The sequence below is a fragment of the Lepus europaeus genome, chromosome 11 (assembly GCF_033115175.1).
Source record: "Lepus europaeus isolate LE1 chromosome 11, mLepTim1.pri, whole genome shotgun sequence".
In the NCBI taxonomy this organism is placed as follows: Eukaryota; Metazoa; Chordata; class Mammalia; order Lagomorpha; family Leporidae; genus Lepus; species Lepus europaeus.
In genome coordinates, this window is record NC_084837.1 from 17,102,243 (window position 1) to 17,124,913 (window position 22,671).

At 42.8% G+C, this 22,671-nt stretch overlaps 1 protein-coding gene across 1 annotated transcript in view; it reads right to left on the reverse strand.

Annotated features, from left to right (window-relative positions):
* Positions 1 to 22,671, reverse strand: part of HERC2 (HECT and RLD domain containing E3 ubiquitin protein ligase 2) — a 230,098-nt gene that overhangs the window by 154,899 nt on the left and 52,528 nt on the right. The window contains 10 exon segments of the mRNA XM_062205025.1: positions 1,873 to 1,986; positions 2,092 to 2,249; positions 4,690 to 4,841; positions 6,158 to 6,346; positions 7,888 to 8,061; positions 9,974 to 10,145; positions 11,007 to 11,117; positions 12,810 to 12,966; positions 13,713 to 13,813; positions 18,248 to 18,467. Coding sequence (XP_062061009.1) covers positions 1,873 to 1,986; positions 2,092 to 2,249; positions 4,690 to 4,841; positions 6,158 to 6,346; positions 7,888 to 8,061; positions 9,974 to 10,145; positions 11,007 to 11,117; positions 12,810 to 12,966; positions 13,713 to 13,813; positions 18,248 to 18,467 — 1,548 coding nt within the window.

Below are 22,671 nucleotides of genomic sequence, written 5' to 3' on the forward strand. Positions count from 1 at the left end.
CTCTTAACTCACAAGGCCTAAAGCCCACCAGATTATTATCAAGCCCCTTCTATCAGGTTCTATTTGCCTCTCAATCAGAAAACTTAATTGTAGCTTAGACAGCACCTTTCTTAGCTCCTCTAATAATGACTCTGTCCTTTGTTCTAGACCCTGTCTAGCACACTTGGGCCTCATTCCTTTGTAATCATAACCTCTACTCTACCACCAATGGCTCTACTCCCAACCTGTGTGTACTGATGGTCCTCTTCCCCACTTAATGCTGTATAATTGTTCAAACCTGGTAAATGCCACTCTTAGGATCATTGGTTACTATCCTCACTCTGTCTTTTATGACCTTGTCTAAATATGATCAGAGTCGGCAAACTTGGAAGGCTTCCATAGCCTTGGCAACTCATGACGACAGCCTAGGGTGATTACTGGCACCATAAACTAGAATGTCAATTTGTTGGGTCAACAAGAGCCACTGTGCCCTTGCTCCTCATGTGGGATCTCTGTCCTTAATGTACTGTACATTTTGATTTAATGCTATAACTAGTACTCAAACAGTATGTTTCACTTTGTGTTTCTATGTGGGTGCAAACTGTTGAAATCTTTATACTAAATTGATCTTCTGTATATAAAGAGAATTGAAAATGAATCTTGATGTGAATGGAAAGGGAGAGGGAGTGGGAGAGGGGAGGGTTGTGGGTGGGAGGGAAGTTTTGGGAGGGGGAAGCCATTGTAATCCATAAGCTGTACACTGGAAATTTATATTCATTAAATAAAAGTTTAAAAAAAAAAAAAAAAAAAGAAAGGGAAAGCTGAATTTTCCTTTTGTTTTAGTTCAATGATAATACAAAGTCCTGACTCACTAGTTTGGGATCAATGGCATTGCTTCAACTAAATACTGAACATAGAGCAAAAGCTCTTAAAACACTATCAACTTAGGCCTACTGCATACTGCTGCAGCTCACTAACCACTCTATTGTCTACCTGCAGGCTTCTGTTCCCACCATGGTGACCACAGGTCAACTGCACCACTGTATTTGTTCCCAAGTGTATCACTATAATTATTTGATTACACAATACATAAAGGAACAAAACACAATTGCAAAAATAAATACAATTTTTTTATAACTCTGAATACTAAGAATACGTTACAAAAGCTCAACAAAAGTAAACTAATAAAAAATATTGTTAAATGAGGTATAAATGAATACCATGAAAGACAAAAAGCAATCAAAAGCAGAAAATCAGAAAGAAAAATCAAAAGCAAATATTTTTAGCCTTTCTAGGCAATATATTCTCTCTCACAACTACCCAACTGTGTCACTGTCACACAAGCAGCCACACTGAGTGAATTAACTGGCAAGGCTGCATTCTAACACATGCTACTTGCAAAAACAGGTCAATTTTTTTCTATCCTAGAAATTGTCAGATGATACATTACTAGGTGGTCAATGAAAGAAACTCAGCAGCACCATACACAAAGATCAGAGTGTGTGTGTAGTTGTATACACTTTGGCTAAAACTTTGTCATTCTTATAGCTCACCTGGTGGTTCCTCACTTTCACCAATGTTTTAGTAACCCTATCACCCTAGGCCAGACTGCACAGGTTAGGATGCTTCATCTTCCAAGTACCTTTAACTCTTCTTTTTAGTTAAAAGCAAAATGCCCACACAGGACATGTAGCTGCTACCAGCAGGCTGGCCAAAGCAAACCCAAGTCCTGTAACCTCTGGGCTGTACTCATCAAGGCCACTGAGATCGACATCCACTTAAAGGTGGATGACACAGTGGGCAGCCTTGAGGGCTTCTGTCTCCTCCAAATCTCACCCACTCCAGGTAAGCAACCATCAGCATCCTCAAGAGCCTGCCAAGAGCTCTACCTACCGTTCTCAGTCACAGCCAGGGTTTGAGCATCCCCACTCCCACATGCCACATCAATGACCTTCAGTCCTTTAAGCCCAGCTACCAGCATGGGAATGGCTTCGTCTTCACTGGAGCCTTCAAACAGAAACGAGTGTCATTCATTACTCAAGACTCAAGACTTCCCAGAGAGACAACCCACCACTGCCTGCACGTACTAGTCCTCGTGCAAGGCAAACCTACCATGGCCCAGCCGACCATAGTTCCCACGGCCCCAGGTGTACAGCTCCCCCTCAGCTGTGATGGCTGCGCTGTACGTGCTCCCGCACGCAATGTGCACCACGTGCTTCCCAGCCTGCTTTCCTGAGAAAGCGGAGATCACTTTAGGCTCCTCCAGGGGCCTGTGGCAAGGAAGTAAACAGATGTCAATACCTTTCTAAGCATTTATTATTAGTTTAGCACAGGAAATTCACTATCAGGTCATTTTACCTTCCAAGGTATCTTACATGATAATTAAGTAAGAGAGACTTCAAATACCTAACATCACCATTCCAATTTGTTAAATTGGAACCCAATGCCAAGAACGGTATCTAGTAGGAATATCAAAACAGTGTCAGTAAAATACTTATATGCTAATGTCCATCAGCAATAGAAAGAAATAAACTACTGTGGTACATCAATGACATGGCAAGATCTCAAAAGATATGCTAAGTATAAAAAGGCCAGAAACACAGTCATATATGCTATATGACTTAATTTGTATTACATTCTTGGAAAGGCAAAATATAGCAACAGTGGACAGATCAGAGGATGTCAGGAGCTGACAGAAAAGAGCACAGACCAACTGCAAAGGGCAGAGAGAGTCACAGGAGCTGCAGAGACGGCCTGTGTCTTGCTTGTGATGCTTACCCAACTGCACGCATTAGCCAAAATCCATCTAGCTCTATACTTAAGCTAGCTGAAGTTTATAGGTATTTGTCAAATAAATGTGAACAGAATAAAAAGCCAGTTGAGTTTACTAATGCACAACTATAATCTATACTTCACAAATAAAAATATGAGGCAGTACAATTAAAGCAGGGACATCTTACTAAATGAGAAATTTTGGAAATGGCAAAATATCCTATGCTTATAACCTACACTGTTTCCTGTGATTGACAACATTTTCTTGGAAACAAATACAAGCCCACCTTGCCCTCCCCAAAGACATGGTTCACCCACTTTGTGGCCTACTAGTCCACAAAATAAATACATACATACAGAGGCACAGTGGTGCACAGGCTGATCCAAGCCAAACCACTCCATTTTGCTTCAACTGTCCTCTTCTGGCAACTCCTTAAAAAGTTTCTCTGCATCTCCTGCCAAATGCACTGACCTCTTTTCCTTCCCTGAACTCCTATAGCAAGGGACAAGTTTCTTGTCCAGTACTTAATCTCAGCTAAGAATTATTTTACGGTAAAATAGTTTATACATAGTAAATGGTAAATAACATAAAGGTAGTAAATACTAGCAGACTCATTACCCCATCCTGTACTTTGATGCCTTTTTTTTTTTTTGCGATGCCTTTTGAGAGCCATGTGCTCTATACCAACACCAACCCCTTCCAGTCTGAAAGTAAAAGCAATTCTAAATTCTGTGGTTATAATTCCTTTGTTTTTCACGTTTTACCCCACATGGCTGAATCCCTTATAACACTGTCAAGTTTGGGATGTTTCTGAACACTATATAAAAGTGCCACACAATAATGTATGCATCTCTGCTTTCCTTATGGTTGGATTCTTCCCCAGAGATGTTGTGGGAGGTGCTGTGAATGAGCCACACACCCTCCAGTCTCCTTTAGATAGATTCATGGGCAGTCACGGATGTGGACATTTCCAACCCTCCGTAAGTCCATTCCCACATGAAGTGAGATGGCTGGATCAGCACGTTTGTGCACTTTCTTTTTTTTTTTTTTTTTTATTTTTGACAGGCAGAGTGGACAGTGAGAAAGGTCTTCCTTTTTGCCGTTGGTTCACCCTCCAATGGCCGCCGCGGTAGGCGCGCTGCGGCCGGCGCACCACGCTGATCCGATGGCAGGAGCCAGGTGCTTCTCCTGGTCTCCCATGGGATGCAGGGCCCAAGGACTTGGGCCATCCTCCACTGCACTCCCTGGCCACAGCAGAGAGCTGGCCTGGAAGAGGGGCAACCGGGACAGGATCGGTGCCCTGACCGGGACTAGAACCCGGTGTGCCGGCGCCGCAAGGCGGAGGATTAGCCTAGTGAGCCGCGGCGCCGGCCACGTTTGTGCACTTTCAATTTCAATCTAACACCATCCATCAGGATCCACATACAATAACAAAGTACAAAAGGGTTCCCACCACTCTGAGAGCTGTCAGGCCTCTTAATTTTACAAGCTGGCACTAAAGCAACAACGACTTTCTGTTTTATTTATGTTTTCTTATAATAAACAAAAGCTTCCAGCAAATGAGAAAATATTTTGAAACTCTTGATTTTTGTACTTGTGAAAATAATATAATGATTTAGAGAAAAGGGGATCTTTTATGCTAGAAACAAAGCTTAGTGTTTGTGAATGAAAAGACACCAAAGTAGCATGGAGTTGCTGGTCACTGCAACAGGTAGGGGAGAAGAGGAGGAAGATGATTCATAACACGCTCACTCTTGGACAAGCTCCCAAGCTGCCAACAGGGGACACATCATGGTATTCCCCCTCCATCCACCAAGCCCTATGTGTGTGAACACCTGAAAAACATCCACACTCCTGTTTTTCCATCCTCTTGTGGGTAAGGTCAGATAGAAGGAGAATGCGTCATTGACAGAATGACAGGAAGGAGTGGTACATACACAGTGTCCCCATGGCCCAGCCGTCCGCCATCCCCACAGCCCCAGGAATACACTTCTCCAGTAGCTGCCAAGGCCAGGTAGTGGTGACCATCAGAATGGGCAGCAATTTTTACAATGTTTCTGGAAGCAAGGCCCTGGACCAGTTGTGGAGCCTAAAAGGGTAAAAATGAGAAAATGAGAAAACCAATCTTCAGTCCACAGATAACAGAGACAACACTCTCACCGGTTGTTTATCACTGCTGAAAACTCCACTCTAAGTTAAACAGCGTGAGCTGCTGGTGACTGCTAGACCCCTGCTCCAGCCTGCCCCACCCTGCACCAAATACACTGGGCAGGTAGCCTCCAAACAACCTGCAACAGGACCAGTGCCACACTGGGCAGCGCAGACCATCTCTGTGCAATGAGACACACAACTCAGGGTGAAAACTGCCTTCCTCTAAGGCATATGTGTCCCACTGTGCCATCATGCACACAGAGCCCAAATCCCTGTTACCTGCCTGGTGCTCAAGTCAAGTGAGTTTACACATAAAAAGTCAGTTTACAAATAGGAAACATCATTAGCAATGGGTTTCACTGTAGAGTTCATGATTTTAGGGGCTGGAGCTGTGGCATAGTGGGAAAAGCCCCCACCTGTGACACCAAGCACCGTATATGGGCACTAGTTCTAGTACTGGCGGCTTCTCTTCTGATACAGCTCCCTGCTATGTCCTGGGAAAGCAGTAGAAGACGGACCAAGTGCTTGGGCCTCCACCCCCACGTGGAAGATCCAGAAAAAGCTCCTAGCTTCTGGTTTCTGATCGGCCCAGCTCCAGCCGTTGTGCCCATTTAGGGAGTGAACCAGTGGATGGACGACCTTTCTCTCTGTCTCTTCTCTCTCTGTCTGTAACTCTATATCTCAAATAAAATAAACAATAAATTAAAAAGAGTTCCTGGGGCCAGCACTGTGGCATAGCAAGTAAAGCTGCCACCTGCAGTGCCAGCATCCCATATGGACGCTGGTTCGAGTCCCAGCTGCTCCACTTCTGATCCAGCTCTCAGCTATGGCCTGGAAAAGTAGCAGAAGATGGCCCAAGTTCTTGGGCTCCTGCACCTGCACAGGAGACCCAAAAGAAGCTTCTGGGTTTGGATCGGTGCAGCTCCAGCCATTGAGGCCAATCGGGGAGTGACCCAGCAGATGGAAGACCTCTCTCCCTCCCTCCTTCTCTCTCTCTCTCTGCCTCTTCTTCTCTGTCTGTGTAACTCTGACTTGCAAAAAAATAAATAAATAAATCTTTTAAAAAAAAAGAGTTCATGATTTTAACATCCCAAAGTCTTCACAAAATGACCCTGATTGAGATTATAGAGAGATATATGATCAATAAACAGATGTTTGGCAGTCTTCAGAAATCAAATGATTTAAAGACCAGGTCTTATAGTAGAGACCACACCCACTGGGGAAGCAAGAGGCCATGGCGCCCAGAACACCTACCAGTGTATCACTGTTGTAGGCCTGCGTGTACACACGGCCATTACGTGACAGGATCAGGAAGCGTTTCTCTGCACAGGCAATCTGTGTGACCCCCAGGTTGGCAAGGCCCTCACACTGGATAGGACCAATCACATTGGCATAGTATTTCCATCCTATTAACCCCCAACCTATGACCTCTTGCAATGATCCCTGTTAAGATAGGAAAAAAAGTAAACATTTTCTTTTTAGTAACTAGAAAATGCGAAGGAGTACCACTTAGATATTACAGGCTAAAAATAAAGCAAGTGAAGAGAAGAAAGCAGGTGATTCAAAACATCAAAATAACTTGTTACATTCCATATTACTTTAGTTAACAGGAAAGATGGAGTAACAGGTTATTTTTCCATAGCATTTCATTTTAATAAGAGTCCATTAAAAATAAATACAAATGGTTCTTAAAAATATTTTTTAATGTTTCAACTATACCAGGCTACTATTCTGTGCCCTAACAGGCAAAAGTCTAAAGCCCAAGCACAAGGCCAGGAGACCAGTGCTCCTGTCTGTGCAGGTAAGAGCAACCTGCTGATAACCAGCCCACTCTGGACAGCCCTACTGTGGACACTCAGACACAGCAGCACCATTTACAAAGCAAAATTTTGGCAATAATCCACATGTATCCACCAATACGGGACCCATTCATAAAAATGATACATCCACACATGCAACACTAAGATGCTTTTAGGAAAAAAAGGAAGAAGCTCTGTGTATTGATACAGAAAGTTCTTCAGTATACACATTTATTAAAAAATAAATAAATAAATAAAACCAGCTACAGAAGTAACACGTGACTACTGATCCTACAAATATATTCATTCACCAGAGCACAAAGGTTACAGAGGAGACTGGAAAAGTAAAAACAAGCAGGTCGTGAAACCAGATAGAAAAGTGAAAGTGAGGAACTATCTTTGCATTTAATTTTTATTTTTGAACCATGTGACTATGTAAATTTTTTTAAAACATGGCTTTAAAACAAAATAAATAATCTTCATATTCAGAAGAAAAAATTAGAGAAACCTGGATTCATCACTCTGTGTGATTCTTACCAAGTTCACTCCCATTTCCAACCATACTTTTCTCATGGATACATGAGATACATGGATCATGAGATACAACCCCATGTATGAAGTCTCTGGTGGGCCTGCCCTGCACAGACTCCACACAGAAACCACTACTGGTAACATGCCTGTTACACATCACATGTATTACTTATTACACAGAGAAAGTTATAAATATATAACTACACTAACACTACCAGTACAACCAGCACTATATATTGAGACTGCCTGTGTTCAGAGTGTACAAAAAAGCTCCAAAAACTCCCTGCAGATTGTGGTTTGGATAAAGATGAGCTCTGCTGTCTTCGACCATACCACCCTGATCACACCCAATCTTGTCTGATCTCAGAAGCTAAGCAGAGTCAGTCCTGGTTAGTTCTTGTTTGGAAGATGAGCTGTCTGGGATGGGGCCTCCAGGAACCTGGGACCCTGGTTTGGGTCCCTAAGCCCAGTGAGCCTTAATTTGCTCATCACTTGCTTTGACAACCAACAACACCTTAAACTGTAAACATGTATATAAACTATAAGCCACCTCTAGCTGCTAATACCAGAAAAAGCCCGACACAGGCACAGAATGAGAATCTAGGAGTGGCCACTCACTATAAAACATTTGAAGAGGACTGCTGTAGCACATACCTTATGAGACGTTGGAGAGCTGCACAGAGGAGGCATACAGGGTGTAGCCAGGCGGTCTAAATGAGCCATGACAACTACCGCTGTCTGTCGTAAGTCAATGGCAAGCTCATTGTCTTGTGGAAGAGTTAGGTACCTCAGGAAACTCTCATTAGGGCTCAGAGGGCCAGATAAAAGCTGGATAAAAAGAGTAAACAAACATGTTCAGAAACAGTGGCAAAAATTAATCCAATTAGCCTTTAATCATTCCTTACAATTTGGTGTTCACAGTTATGCATTAGCTATAAATCTGCTCATTTTGACCACCAAATGACAATGTTGATGATAGTAATACTATATAGCTATACAATTATACACGCTGCATAAATGTACATGACACTGACTAAACATATACGCATTTATTAAGCCATATGTAACATGAATCCTATGTGTAGACTTCATGTTTTACTAATACAGCACACTGCCACTGGGAGTCCTGGAGGAGTTCAGAGCAAGCTCCCTAGGGACACAGCACAGTGCCTCGAACTGCCTTTGAAAACGAAAAACAGAAACCCTTTGTTTTAATTTAAATGTTGCCCGCTCTGAAAAAAACTAATTTTATTTGAAAATTAAGTCAGTTCTATTTCTTCCAAAGGCAGAATAGACTTACAATTAAAGACTGCTACATAATCGATAAATCAGGCTAAAGCATGGTAACAGAATGGTTCTTTTCCGGGAAATATTTGCGAAATCCAATATGTACTTATAAGAGCAGCAGTACTGGGACTCAAGCCCAGACCCTGGCCCAGGATTCAGTCGGTACTAAATACAGTGACAGGTCAGGTGACCTGCCTCACCTAGCGCTCAGCCTACAGGAAGGGCCAAACAGTAAGTCAGTATTCCATTGCTCTCTTCTGGTGTTTATCTACAAGCATATGCTTCAAACTTGGTTCTGTGCTAACGATGAAGCTGGTGCTCACTGATCAAGGTCTTCTCCATGAACAGCACAATGGAGGAGACAGAATGGATACTTACCTGGTCCTCCTAGGCAGAAGCCAACATGAACAATGAATGACTGCATGCATGGATTCTTTCAGGGTGGCCACAGTGAGAGTTTCTGTTAGACTACCATCTCTGAACGAGACCCATGGCTCCAACCTACAGTGCCTTGAGCCTCAGCCTTCAGCACCACCTCCCTTCATTACCACTCAAGTGCCAATAAGGTCTGATTCTCACGTTCTACCCTTAAATATTGTCAGGAACTGAACCCTCTGTCTTACTCTACTGACTCACCCATTCATGGAGGTGAACATGCTTCTTTCACATCTTCCACCACACCTAACATTCATACACCTTCATGGCCAAGCACGGCACAGCACTGCTGGGAACATGAGCGCACTAAGCCACATGCATGACAGGCTCAGCAAGCCTAGCTCAGCAGAAAGAAAGCTGCATGGTCAACATGGAAATGACAGGTATCTGATAGGACAACAATCATGTCAAGACATGGGCCAGCAATGCAGCACGGGGGTTAAGCTGTCACTTGCAATGCTGGCATCTCCTATCAGAGTGCCAGTTCAAGCCTTGACTGCTCTGCTTCCGATCCATCTCATTGATAATGCACCTGAGAAAGCAGGAAGAGCAGTGGAAGATCGAAGTACTTGAGCCCCTGCCACCCACATGGGAGACTCAGAGGGATTTCAGGGCTCCTGGCTTCAGCCAGGACCAACCCAATTTGGGGAGTAATTCAGAGAATGTAAGATCTCCTCCACTCTCTCCCTCTCATTCTCTGTCACTCTGCCTTTCAAATAAATAAATAAATCCTTTTATTAAAGGCATGAATTCCTCCTACTAAATACACAAAGCCCAAAGACTAGAAATCAGAGCTGGCTTTGGCCTCTCACTGTCACATGGATGAAGGCTAATGGGTTCGCACGGTATTCTGCCGCACTGACATTATTCTGTGACCTCTCACACCTGCCCCATCTGACTCACTACTGCTATCCCAAATCCCCACACACCCCAGGAAGCAACCATAACCATGCACATGGCTTGGTTATAAAGGGCCAATTCTAAAGTACCTACATAGCGAGTTGTGTGTGACACTTACGTGTATGTCCCCCTCTGCGTGGGGTATGTCCTTGCTGCAGATGATGCTCTGGAACCTCTGCAACAGAGGCAGGAGGGGGGCGCTGGTGCCCTGGGCAGAGCGCTCGTTGTCAGTCTCCTGCGCCCCACTGTCCCACAGCTGAAGCAGCAACAGGATGGCAGATAACATTTGGCTGGAGGAGAAAAGACATTTATTTCCTAGTAAAAGCAGATTACCATTTTTGCCATGGTCCATCAAAAACAAAAGCAAATAACTAATACAAAAAAAGTAAGAAAATAAATACTTCATTTGTGAAAGCAAACTAAAGTAATGCCATGGAAATGATTCTTGGAAATAAAATCACTGAATCAATGCCAAGATCTTAACACAATCATAAAACCACTTAAGACATTCAAATAGTACTTTTTACAAAATTTCTAGGACCCTAAATTAATGGAATAAAAATTATGATTCAGAGTAGAAGTTTGGCACAGTGGCTGAGTTACTGCTTTGGGCACTGGCATCCCATATCAGAGTGCTTGGTTCAAGTTCCAGCTACCCTGCTTCTAATCCATCTTCCTGCACACTCTGGGAAGCAGCAGGTAATGGCTCAAGTGGCTGGGTCCCTGCCACTTACATGGGAGGCCTAGATTGATTCCAGACTCCTGGCTCAAATTGGCTCAGCCCCCAGCTATTGCAAGCATTTGGGGAGTAAACCAGTAGATGGAAGATTGAACTCTCTCTTTGTGTGTATGTGTGTGTATCTGTCTTTCAAATAAAATAAAAATAAATACAATTTTTAAGCGATGATTTAAGGAAAACTAAGGGGGAAAGAAAAAAGACCAATTCCTAGATGACTAGAAAACTGAGCACCAGAAAAGGAAGTGAAAAGAATGCAACTGGACCACGCCTGAGAAGAAAGGCCCCAGGACAAGCCTGACTACAGAACACCCTACATTTTGCACAGTCACAGAAGATTGAGGGAAATGCCACAAATGCAGCAGATGTGCACAGACAGCGCCATCTCCACCAGTGTCTCCTGGGCACTGCTCACCTCAGCGTGCCTCTCTGCACAGCCAGCTCCAGCAAGATGGCCAGGGCCAAGTGCTGGTCCTGCAGAGGGACACCTCCTGGCCCTTTGGTCCCTGGAGTCCCATGAACATCCCTGCAACGACAGCAGTGGGGACAGCCACCAAGCAATGTCAGAGCAAGCAGCACACTTAAAACCACACCTACACGTAACTTGCATTCTCTAACCCATGGAATGATGCAATTTTATTATTCAGAGACAGGTTTCTGAAAATTGGTTCTCAAAATTATTCAGATATTTTAAAGTATAAAATTTAGCTTTTAAAGATATGTTTTACTAAAAGTGTTACTTTAGAGACTAAATCATATTTGAGGATTCCAAGTTCCTAAAGCAAAAATAATTTATATCATTATTCAAAGTATGAAAAAAAAGTTTACATATTTTTCCAGTTTCAATGAAATACAAGGCTGTAAGATTAACAGTTCCTTATAAAACTATAGAACCAACCTTGAAAACCATTTGAGGATCCATATGCAAAATGTCTACGTTTACTTTGATCTGACCAAATCAGTATTTTTAACCTCTCTTTGTTACCCAGTAATAAAAAATAAATTTTTTTAACTAAAGATTAGGATGAGAAAATCTTGTGACATCAACATTTCCCCTGAATTTCTAAAATTAGTCCCAGGCCTATTTTTTAGGGCTCCTACTTTTAAAACTGTGGCAATGCCTTCATCAGCACTTCCCACAGGTGCAGATACCACAAACACCCCTGTGGGCCAAGGAAGACACAGTGGTGACCTCCAGCAAGGAGACTGAAAAGGGGCCTCACTTTTCCTCTGTATCTTTCTTGCTGAATTCTGTACTAAGCACATATACTTCCCTTAAATTTAAAAATAAGGGCCAGCATTGAGGCTCAGCAGGTTAAGCTGCCACCTGCGATGCTGGCATCCCATATTAGAGCATCAGTTTAAGTCTCAGCTGCTCCACTTCCAATCCAGCTTCCTGCTAATGTACCTGTGAGAGCAGCAGAAGATGGTCCAGTTCTTAGCCCCTGCTACTGTACCCACATGGGAGACCCAGATGGGGCTCCTTGCTCCTGGCTTCAGCCTGGTCCAGCCCAGGCTGTTTCAGCCTTCTGGAGAGTCAATCAGCAAATACGCACGCTCTCGTTCGCGCTCTCTCTCTCTCTCTCGCTCTCTCTCTCTCTCTCTCTCCCTCTCTCTCTCTCTCTCTCTCTCCCTCTCTCCGTCTCTCCCTCTCTCCCTTCTTCCCTCCCTCTCTCCTTCTCCCTCTCCCTCTGTCACTATGCTTTCAAATAAAATAAATAAATGTTTAAACCAGAGTTCATGCTTTTTCCTAGCAAATACACATTCAAGTTTTGTTTTCTTGGGTTTTTTGTTTGTTTGTTCTTTACATCAAAAAGAGTAGCTACAGGTTTAGGGAATAGCTGTTTACTCCCATGTTATTTATCAAGATCTAAAAGTGAGCACCATACATCACTCAGATCTGTGGTTCCTCTTAACACCAAGAGGTAAATACAATAAAAGCTTAAGCACTGCAAATAATTCATCACCAAATCTTAAAATATATAAAAATATATAAATTACAAAAGCATCTTTCATTTTCTATCCCACTCAATATGACAGCTTCCGGGTCAAACCAGGTCTTGAGAACCAAGACTTGGAGTCATGAAACTGAGGAAGTGCTGAAAACCCAGGTGGGAAACCAGCCTGCTAAGTCCCTTAGCTCTCAAGGGAGGAAGGTAAGGGCGCTCAAGCACACGAGAACCATTCTCGCAAGAAGATAAGGAAACACAGAACTCACCCCGTCACGACGGATCTGAGGAACCGGGTTGCTCTCTCCACCACCTCCAGCCACACGGAGGACACCGTGCTCTCATCAAAGAGTGAGGCCTCGGGAAGAGCCCGAAGGGCGTCCAGAGACTCCTGCAACAGCTCACTGCAGAGGTCCGCGTCCTCCCCTGGGCGCACACAAGTACGTCAGAGGAAGCCCCCGACCCACTGGTGCAAGAAGATGCCACTGTCAACTTCTCGCTCCCTCACTCAACACCAAAAGCCATCAGTTGTCTCACAGTCAGTTCTTACAGCTCTGACCTGAGCAATATTGACTTCCAGAAACAAGTCAGTGCTGAGGCATTCCACAGGAGTGGTTTCCCTGAAGGGTGTGCACACACACTCTCTGCCTGCTTGGTTGGTTGGTCAAAAACAAACAAAACCAAACAGACTCTGTAGCCCTTCATTTTATAAATAAGGAAACAGCTGGGCCAGAGTTGCAGCACAGCAGGTTAAATCACACTTGTGATGCCCACATCCCTTACTGGAGTATGTCAGTTTGAGTCCTGGCTACTCAGTTACTAATCCAGCTTCCTACTGATGTGCCTGGGAAGGTGGCAGAAGATGGTCCCTGCCATCCATGTGGCAGACCCAGATGGAGGTCTGAACTCCTCACTTCAGCCTGTCCCATCCCTGGGTCCTATGCCACTGGAGGATGAACCAGCAGATGGAAGATCTCTCTTACTTTGTCTGTGTCTCCCTATTTTCTTTGTTACTCTGCCTATCAAATAAGTCAATAATTAACTAAGAAAACGGGGGTGGGTAGGGGGACAGAGAGCATGTGAGCTCAGCCAAATGGCATATGGGGGCAGACCTCTGCAGAACCCAACTCTCTCCAAGTTAGGAAAATAGAGTGCATGTTGGGCACACATACCTGACCTCCAGGCCCTGCGTAAAAACGCAAAGGCAAAAGAGAGTGCTGCGCGGGATCCAACTCTGGCAAGTCCTTCCACGCCTCTGCCTGTGGGCCGAGAACTGCAGACACACACAGAGGGGCGGGAATGGTCAGTCAGAGGAACGAGCAATCACTAAACAAAATCAGGTCACAGCAAAGGATGTGGATCACAATGGGACTGGGGTTTTCTTTAGATGACAGTGTTAGTTCCATTTTTTAAAACTATTATGAAATGTCCTTTGAAAGGAAAGTTTTCTCTGTAAGGTAAAAAAAGATAGTAACAAAGAAGTTTAAATGACGTGAAAAAAAAATGCTCATGAATTGACCGTGGGAGAGGGGAAGGAGACGATAAATAAACAAAAATACATAAATGGGATGGTTGAGGGGAAGGAGACGACAAATAAACAAAAATACATAAATGGGATGGGGAACAAATCTCACGTAGGAAACACAGGCGAGGAGGGGAAGAGCATTCCCAGAACAGCGCTACGCACACTCTGGCTGCACTGCCCCACGGCCGCTCTGCATCCTTCCTGCCTGAGACCCACATCGCAGTTCAGATCCACATCCTGGACCCACGTGCTCGGCCCACTACTTCTCTTTTTTTTTTTTTTTATTTTATTTAATGAACATAAATTTCCAAAGTACAGCTTATGGATTACAATAGCTTCCCCCCCCCCATAACTTCCCTCCCACCCACAACACTCCCCTCTCCCACCCCCTCTCCTCTTCCATTCACATCAAGATTTTCAATTATCTTTACATACAGAAGATCAATTTAGCATATATTAAGTAAAGATTTCAACAGTTTGCACCCACATAGAAACACAAAGTGTAAAATACTATTTGAGTACTAGTTATAGCATTAAACACCTAAGAATGATTGTGTATTAATTACAGAGTTCAACCAACAGTTTTAAGTAGAACATAAAAAATACTAAAATGGTAAAGTATTAAGTTTTTTGTTTGTTTGTTATATAGTTATTTTTTTATTTAATAAATGTGAATTTACAAAGTGCAACTTTTGTATTGTCGTGGCTTCCCCCCCAACCTCCCTCCCTCCCGCGGCCCTCCCCTCTCCCACTCCCTCTCCCATCCCACCCTTCATCGAGTTTCATTTTCAATTACCTTCATATACTGAAGATCAGCTTAGTATATACTAAGCAAGGATTTCAACAGGCTGCCCTCACACAACCACACAAGGTATAGGGTATTGTTCGATTAGTAGTGTTTTTAAGTTTCATAGTAAAACACATTAAGGACAGAGATCCTACAAGGGGAGCATGTACCCAGTGACTCCCGTTGTTGATTTATCAATTGGCACTCTTATTTATGATGTCAGCAATCCCCCGAGACTCTTGCTATGAGCTGTCTAGGCTATGGAAGCCCCTTGAGTTCACCGACTCTGAACTTGTTTAGTCAAGGCCATATCACAGTGGAGGTTCCTTCCTCCCTTCAGAGAAAGGCACCTCTCTCCTTGATGGCCTGTTCCTTCTGCTGGGGTCTTGTTCACCAGGATCTTTCATTTAGATTTTTGCCACCGTGTCATGGCTTTCCATGCCTGTGAGACTCTCATGGACCTTTTAGCCAGATCCAAATGTCCCAAGGGTTGATTCTGAGGCAGGAGTGCTGTTTTGTCGTCCCATTACTTTTCACCCCATGCTGCTGAGTTACCCTCTCTAGAATGCAGTGCTTATTATTTTCATGTGTCTTTTAAGCTTTGTACCACTATAATTATACATGTTAATTTAACAAATCACGGTTTTACTCTGCATGTTGTAAAAAGTTACACCAATGTTGTAACATAAAAATCATCATGTAGGGATCAGTATAGTGTACAGCCAGTTAAGCTGCCACCTATGATGCCACCATCCCATGTGGGTACTGGTTCAAGTCCCAGCTGCTCCACTTCCAATCCAGCTCCCTGCTAATGAGCCAGGGAATGCAGCAGAACATGGTCCAAGTGCTTGGGGCCCTGCCACCCACATGAGAAACCCAGATGGAGTTCCAGGCTCCTGGCTTTGGCTTGGCCCAGCCCTGGCCTTGCAGATATTTGGGAGTCATCAAGTAGACAGAAAATCTCTCTCTCTCTGTCTCTCCCTCTCTTTCTATAACTCTGCCTTTCAAATAAACAAATCTTTTTTTAAAAAAAGTCATGTTGTAGAAATACTAGAATACAAAAATGTATGTATAATACAAACTCAATCATGCTAGCAGGTAATTTTATTTTTGCTCTATACTACATGGCATTTCTACTATTATCTATTTTTATATATACTTATATATAAATATATAAGCATATATTCATACCTTAATATAATTATTAATTAATTTTATTATTTTATTAGTATTGTTAATGTAATTATTAGTATGTTATATGAAATATAGAATATTTATATATAAATGTATATTTTACATATATTTATATATAAAACTGCACAAGTACAGTGTACTCACAGTATTTCAACTATACACCATAGTCTCCAAATTTACTATAATACGTTTTCACACTCAGAGGAAATACTATTAAAACCATGATGACATGGAACGATCTCCCACAATACAGTGTCCAGTTATAAGTGAAAAATGTGTGAATGCTAATCTGTAAGTGCTTGAATTATACACATAGAGCTCTGAAGACACAAGAAATTGTAGTGACTGGCTGCCTCTGAGGCAGGCACTGGGGACCCAGGAGACAACATCTTTGTTTCTAGAGGAGAAACATGAATGGATACATAGCAGGACACACAGTCCTTAAAACAGGTGAGACCTAAAATGGCAAAGCAACTCTAGAATAAACCTAACACAATTTCCTACATTAGTGTTCTTTACAATTAGTATGTAAACCTAAAGTAAGATCCCACTTAGCCATTCATCCTAGATAAATAAAACCTCCATTCACACAAAGACCTATACATCGACACACATGGAAGCTGTGTTTGTAATACACAAAACTGGAAACAACGGAGACAAACTACACATACATACCATGGGCTACTGTGGAGCAGTAATAATAATAATATAATAAATTGGGAGAATCTCAAGGGGATTATTCTGAGTAAAAAAAAAATTAGAAATTAAGTGGTTTCCAGTTGTTAAGGTGGTGGAAGGGGAAACAGATCAGAGTAGAAATAAAAAGAGCCCATTAACCATGCACCTTGACTGTAGCAGTGACATCACACAAATCTATACTTGGGATAACACTGCAAAAAAATCCACAAACAAAACTGAATGTATGTAAAACCAGGAAAACCCAAACAAAATGGGTAAATTATATCAAAGTCAATATTCTGATTATAATCACTGGGTTATCATTGTCCAAGTGATCACCATTAGGGAAATAGGGTGTAGAGCACAATCAATCTCTGTGATTCCTTACAATGGCATATAAATCCACAAATATCGCAAATAAATTTGTTTTTTAATTCTAGGAATTCCTCTACTAATGAAAAGATTCATTCCAATGAATCCATCAACTCTTAAATCATCACAAAGGATAGAGCATACAGAAAAATCAGCTGGGCCTTGGCCACTTTAGCATTTTGGGGAATTTAGTTTGGTCCAACGAACATACCTGAGAGCCCAGAGAACCTCAGCATCCAATACCCACCTACACAGAGCCCCTCTGATAGATCAACAGCCACCACAGCCACTGCTCACCCTCACTGAGAAGCAAAGCAGGGACTGTGTCACTATTATCAAACAGGCAGGAGCCTAGCCCGTCACTGCTTAATTTACGCTAAAACTATGACATGTAATGTGACTTCAGGTAGATTTAAAATAAAACAAACACCAAGGAAATATGCTACCATTGGCATTCTTGCCACTGGATGGCAAGATGGCCACAGGGGAAGCCCCCAATTCTCTCTGCTTCGTGAACATCCCATGTGCTCTCCAGGGAGGAAAAGTCACTACTACAACCAAATAATGCAGACTAACTACATAAAATATGAGCAGCCCTCTGACAACACAAGTTTGGCAGACAGCTACAATTTGGAAATTTATACAGGTCTTAGGCATTCTCATGGCTACTAATTAATACCACAGAGAAAATCTGCAGATGAACCAGTAGACATCATCCAACTAAAAATCCTATGTCTGAAAGCATCTCATAATAAAAGAATATCACATGAGAAAGAAAAAAAGGAATTATGTAAACTAATTCAAGGCACAAACATTATCATCTGACTGTTCCCTACTTAGTAGCAAAACAAAACAAAAAGAATGTATGTTCAGATCCCATTTTTAAATCTAGACTTGGGATGATCTAAACTCTGGCTGGCTTCTACAGTTACTGGCAGAAAAGGTCTTCAAAATACTGATGCAGACTATGCAGCATGGCCTGTCACGCATGAGCAAATCTCAAGTCCTGGCTGCAGATTATATGAAACATACAACAAGGGAAAGCAATAATAAAATTCCACAAGGAGAAGAACAAACCTTTATTGCCTAAGACAAACAGCCTAAAATTTTATTTTTAGCTAACATTAGAGTTTTTTTCATTTTATTATTACCTTTTTTTGTCCACAGGAGGCAGAGAAATGCTGCTGCTTTTCCACTTAACTTTGACATTCTCCTGAAAAACAGTTCTGTTCAAGGCAATGAAATAGCGTTCCAAGATCACCAGCCTCTGCTTGAGCCTCAGGGCCGAGAGGGTGGTGGTGGCTGACTGAATGGCCAGAGCCTGCTGCTCTTTCACCAGCACAGAAAGACATTCCTTCAGTTCATTCACATCTAGAAAACGAGACATGAGAACACCCAAGCTGTCAGTGCCTTGGCGTGGTTGTTATAAGCTGAGATAATGGTTTATGACAACGGCTGATACTCAAGTGTGCAGCATGTGCCAAAAACATTCAAACACTTCACATGTGCTGGCTCAGGCAATCCTCACACCCGCCGCCACAAAGTGGTGCTGTACATCCATTTTAAGGATGTGGAAACAGAGGCACAGAGCAGTTTATGTAATTTGCCCAAGGTTACAGGGGAGAGTACTGCACATGACACAGACCACTCTTAGCCATCATGATAATGCTGTCTCTCAGTATACATAGTGTAACCGTTCACACAAAATCAGTACTTATCAGCACACTTCCTAGACAGAGAAAAACTTTAGCAATCATTTTCATATTATGAAATTAAATTCAAATTTCTTAAAGTTTCAATAAAATTACCCAGCATGCAAGACATATGTAAGGTAACACATTTATAGGAATATTTTAGAAGATAAAGTAATGAGTTAGAATGTGCTATGAGGGGCAGGCATATGGCCTAGTCAGAAAGATGCTGGCTGGATGCCTGCTTCCAATATCAGATGGTCAGGCTCAAGTCCCAGCTTTGCTCCTGATTCCAGATGCCTGCTAATATATACCCTGGGAGGCAACAGATGATAGCTCAAGGACTTGGGTCCTTGTCACCCACACTGGAGACCTGGACTGGGTTCCCAGATGCCAGCTTCAGCTCGGCCCAGCTCTGGCAATTGCAGGCATTTGGGGAGTTAAACAGCAGATGGGTGCAGATGCTCGTGTTCCTCTCTTACTAATACATAAAAATTATTTTTAATAAAAGAACATTGACGGACAGTGTTAGGTACTTTTTTTTTAAGATTTATTTATTTGAAAGTCAGAGTTACAGAGAGAGAAGAGAGGCAGAGAGAGAGAGTCTTCCATCCGATGGTTCACTCCCCAATTGGCTGCAATGGCAGGAGCTGTGCCAATCCGAAGCCAGAAACCAGGAGTTTCTTCCAGGTCTCCCACACGGATGAAGGGGCCCAAGGACTTGGGCCATCTTCTACTGCTTTCCCAGGCCATAGCAGAGAGCTGGATCGGAAGTAGAGCAGCTGGGTCTCAAACCAATGCCCATATGGGATGCCGGTGCTTCAGGCCATGGCGTTAACCTGCTGCGTCACAGCACCGGCCCCGTGTTTTGTTCTTATTACTATTTGTTGAACTCTTTGCTTAGTGTAGAGTTAATCTTATGAGTATAAAGTAAACTGAAGGTAGAGAGAGAAAAAGAGAGGAAGGAGGAGGAAGGGTAGGGGCATGGGTAGGAGGAAGGGTAGGATGGGAGGTATTACTATGTTCCTAAATCTGTATACATGAAATCCATGAAACTTGTTTACCTTAAAAAAATTTAAAGATAAGTTAATTTTTTAAAAAAAGACCAGGTGGTTAGTAAGACTACCTCTCTATTTCTGTATGTTTGAAATTTTCCATATTAAGGAAATGTTTTTTAAGGAGCTAGAAGACAATCATATAAATAAGAACAACTGAAAGAATTCTTCAAGCCTAAATTTGCCTAAAAGTAGAAATAATTATAGTTTAATTATAAATTGTTATCTCCTATCATTCCCCTACACCAGCACTGGGGGTGGGGGTAGGGGCAACAGCAGAGCTCTCCTGAGCTTTTTCTGTCTCTGATATTTGTTTATTTATTTATTTTTAAAGATTTATTTATTTATTTGAAAGGCAGAGTTAGTTTAAGACAGAGAAGCAGAGACACAAAGAAAGAGATCTTCCATCTGTTGGTTCATTCCCCAAATGGCTGTAACAACCTGGCTGGGCCAGACTGAAGCCAGGAGCCAGAGACTTCTGAGTCTCCCACTCAGGTGGCAGGGGTCCAGAGGCTTGGGCCACCTTCCACTGCTTTCCCAGGCCATCAGCAGGGAGCTGGATCAGAAGTGGAGCAGCCAGGACTCTAACTGGTACACATACAGGATGCCAGTGTTGCAGGAAACAGGTTTACCGGCTGCACCAGCCTTGTCTCTGACATCTATTAGCCTTAAGGCAGATAGTAATCAGTCTTGCAGCCTGGGATCCTTACACCTAACAGCAACACTCCACAGACTTCCCTTGGATGGAAGGCACCAGTTTTCTGCCTATCCATCACCTGAATATGCTTTCATAGGAAGTGACAGATCCCAGAAGGCATTAGAGGGACACACCTCACTGCTCTCTGGGGCCCAGGGTGCAGCATCCCCCACTGCATAGGTGCTATGGCACAGCTCATCTAGCACCAGTGGTAAAATGGGAGCCCTGGAGCTTTGGTCCTAGAAACTCCAGCAGCTCAGAGCTGAGAGTTAGGGAAAACACTTTAAATTCCACTCTGAGTTTACAGATAAAATAGCAGCCCTGCCCTCGCCCAAGGCATCCTGCCAAGCAGCTCTTAAGGCAAGCAGTTGGCCCAGGACCATGTGAGCACCTTCATGGAGAAAGCCCTGTCAAGGACATATTCTTGAGAGAACCTTCTTCCATAAATCAGTTATAAGAAGTAAGAGCTTGATGCTTCCTGAAGACTCATTAAATTCCACTTTTAAATAATGTTTCCAGGGCCAGTGCCACGGCACGGTAGGTTAATCTTCCACCTGCAGAACCAGCATCCCATATGGGTGCTGGTTCTAGTCTTGGTTGCTCATCTTCTGATCCAGCTCTCTGCTATGGCCTAGGAAAGTAGTAGAAGGTGGCCCAAGTGCTTGGGTCCCTGCACCCCCAAGGGAGACCAGGAAGAAGCACCTGGCTGCTGGCTTCAGATTGGCTCAGCTCCGGCATAAGGGAGCTGGTTTGAGTCTCAGCTGCTCCACTTCCGATCCAGCTCCCTGCTAATGTGCCTGGGAAAGCAGGGAAAGATGGACCAAGTCCTTGGGCCTCTGCACCCAGGTAAGAGACCTGGAAGAAGCTCCTGGCTCCTGGCTTCAGATTGGCCCAGCTCCAACAGTTGCGGCCATTTGAGGAGTGAACCAACAGATAGAAGGTCTCTCTCTCTCTCTGTCTCTCCTTCTCTCTCTCTCTCTGTAAATCTGTCTTTCAAAGAAATAAATAAAGCTTTAAAAGAAAACAAATGGTCAAGTAAACCATGGGGAGGCAGAAAAATAAAACAAAACAGAGAAATGAGAAACAGAACAAATGGAAAATGAAAAATAAAAGAGATCATGCAAACACTAATCAGAGGAAAGCAGATGTGGCTATATTAATGTGAAACTTCAGGGCAAAGATGATTACCAGGAACAGAGAACAAAATCACAAAGTCCTAAAATGCATGCACCAAACAGCAGAACTGTAAAATATGTGAAGCAAACACTTTTACAATTGGAGACTTCAAATTCTCCTTTTCACAATAACTGATAGAACGAGACAGAAAATTAACAAAGACAAAAGAGAATTCAACAACACAATCAACAGGATCCAATCAAAATTTATGGAACACTCTAGTCAACAACAGAACATACAATTTTTTCAAATATCCAAACAACAAATACCGAAATATCATGTCCTGAGCCATAACACAAACCTAAACAAATGTAAAAGAACTAAAATCATACAAAGTATGTTCTCCAGAACAATGAGAACTGAAAATCACAGTAATAGAACAATAACATGAAAATCTCCAAACTCTTGAAAACTAAACAACTTATCCCTAAATACTCCATGCATCAAAGAAGTCTCAAGGGGAATTTTTTTTAAGACCCATTCATTTATTTGAAAGTCAGAGAGAGAGGGGGAGAGACACAGAGAAAGACCTTCCATCCACTAAAAGAAACAAATGAGATGGAACCCAAAACAAGCAGAAAGGAATAATAATAAAGATTAAATCAGAAATCAATGAAAAAGAAACCAGGAAAAAATGAAATCAAAACTAGGTATTTGGAAAAAGTCAACTAAATTGTTAACTTCTAGCAAGATCAAAATAAAAAGACAGGAAATACAAGACACACTTCAGGGGCTGGCGCTGTGGCAAGTACATTAAGCCACACCTGGCAGCCCTGGTGTTGCTGGGTGTCGCTTCAAGTCCTGGCTGCTCCACATCTGATCCAGCTCCCTGCTAATGCCCCGAAGAAAGCAGCAGAAGACGGCCTAAGTACTTAGGCCCCTTTAGTGATGCTGGAGACCTAGATGAAGCTCCTGGCTCCTAGCTTTGGTATGACCTGGCCCTGGCCATTGCGGCC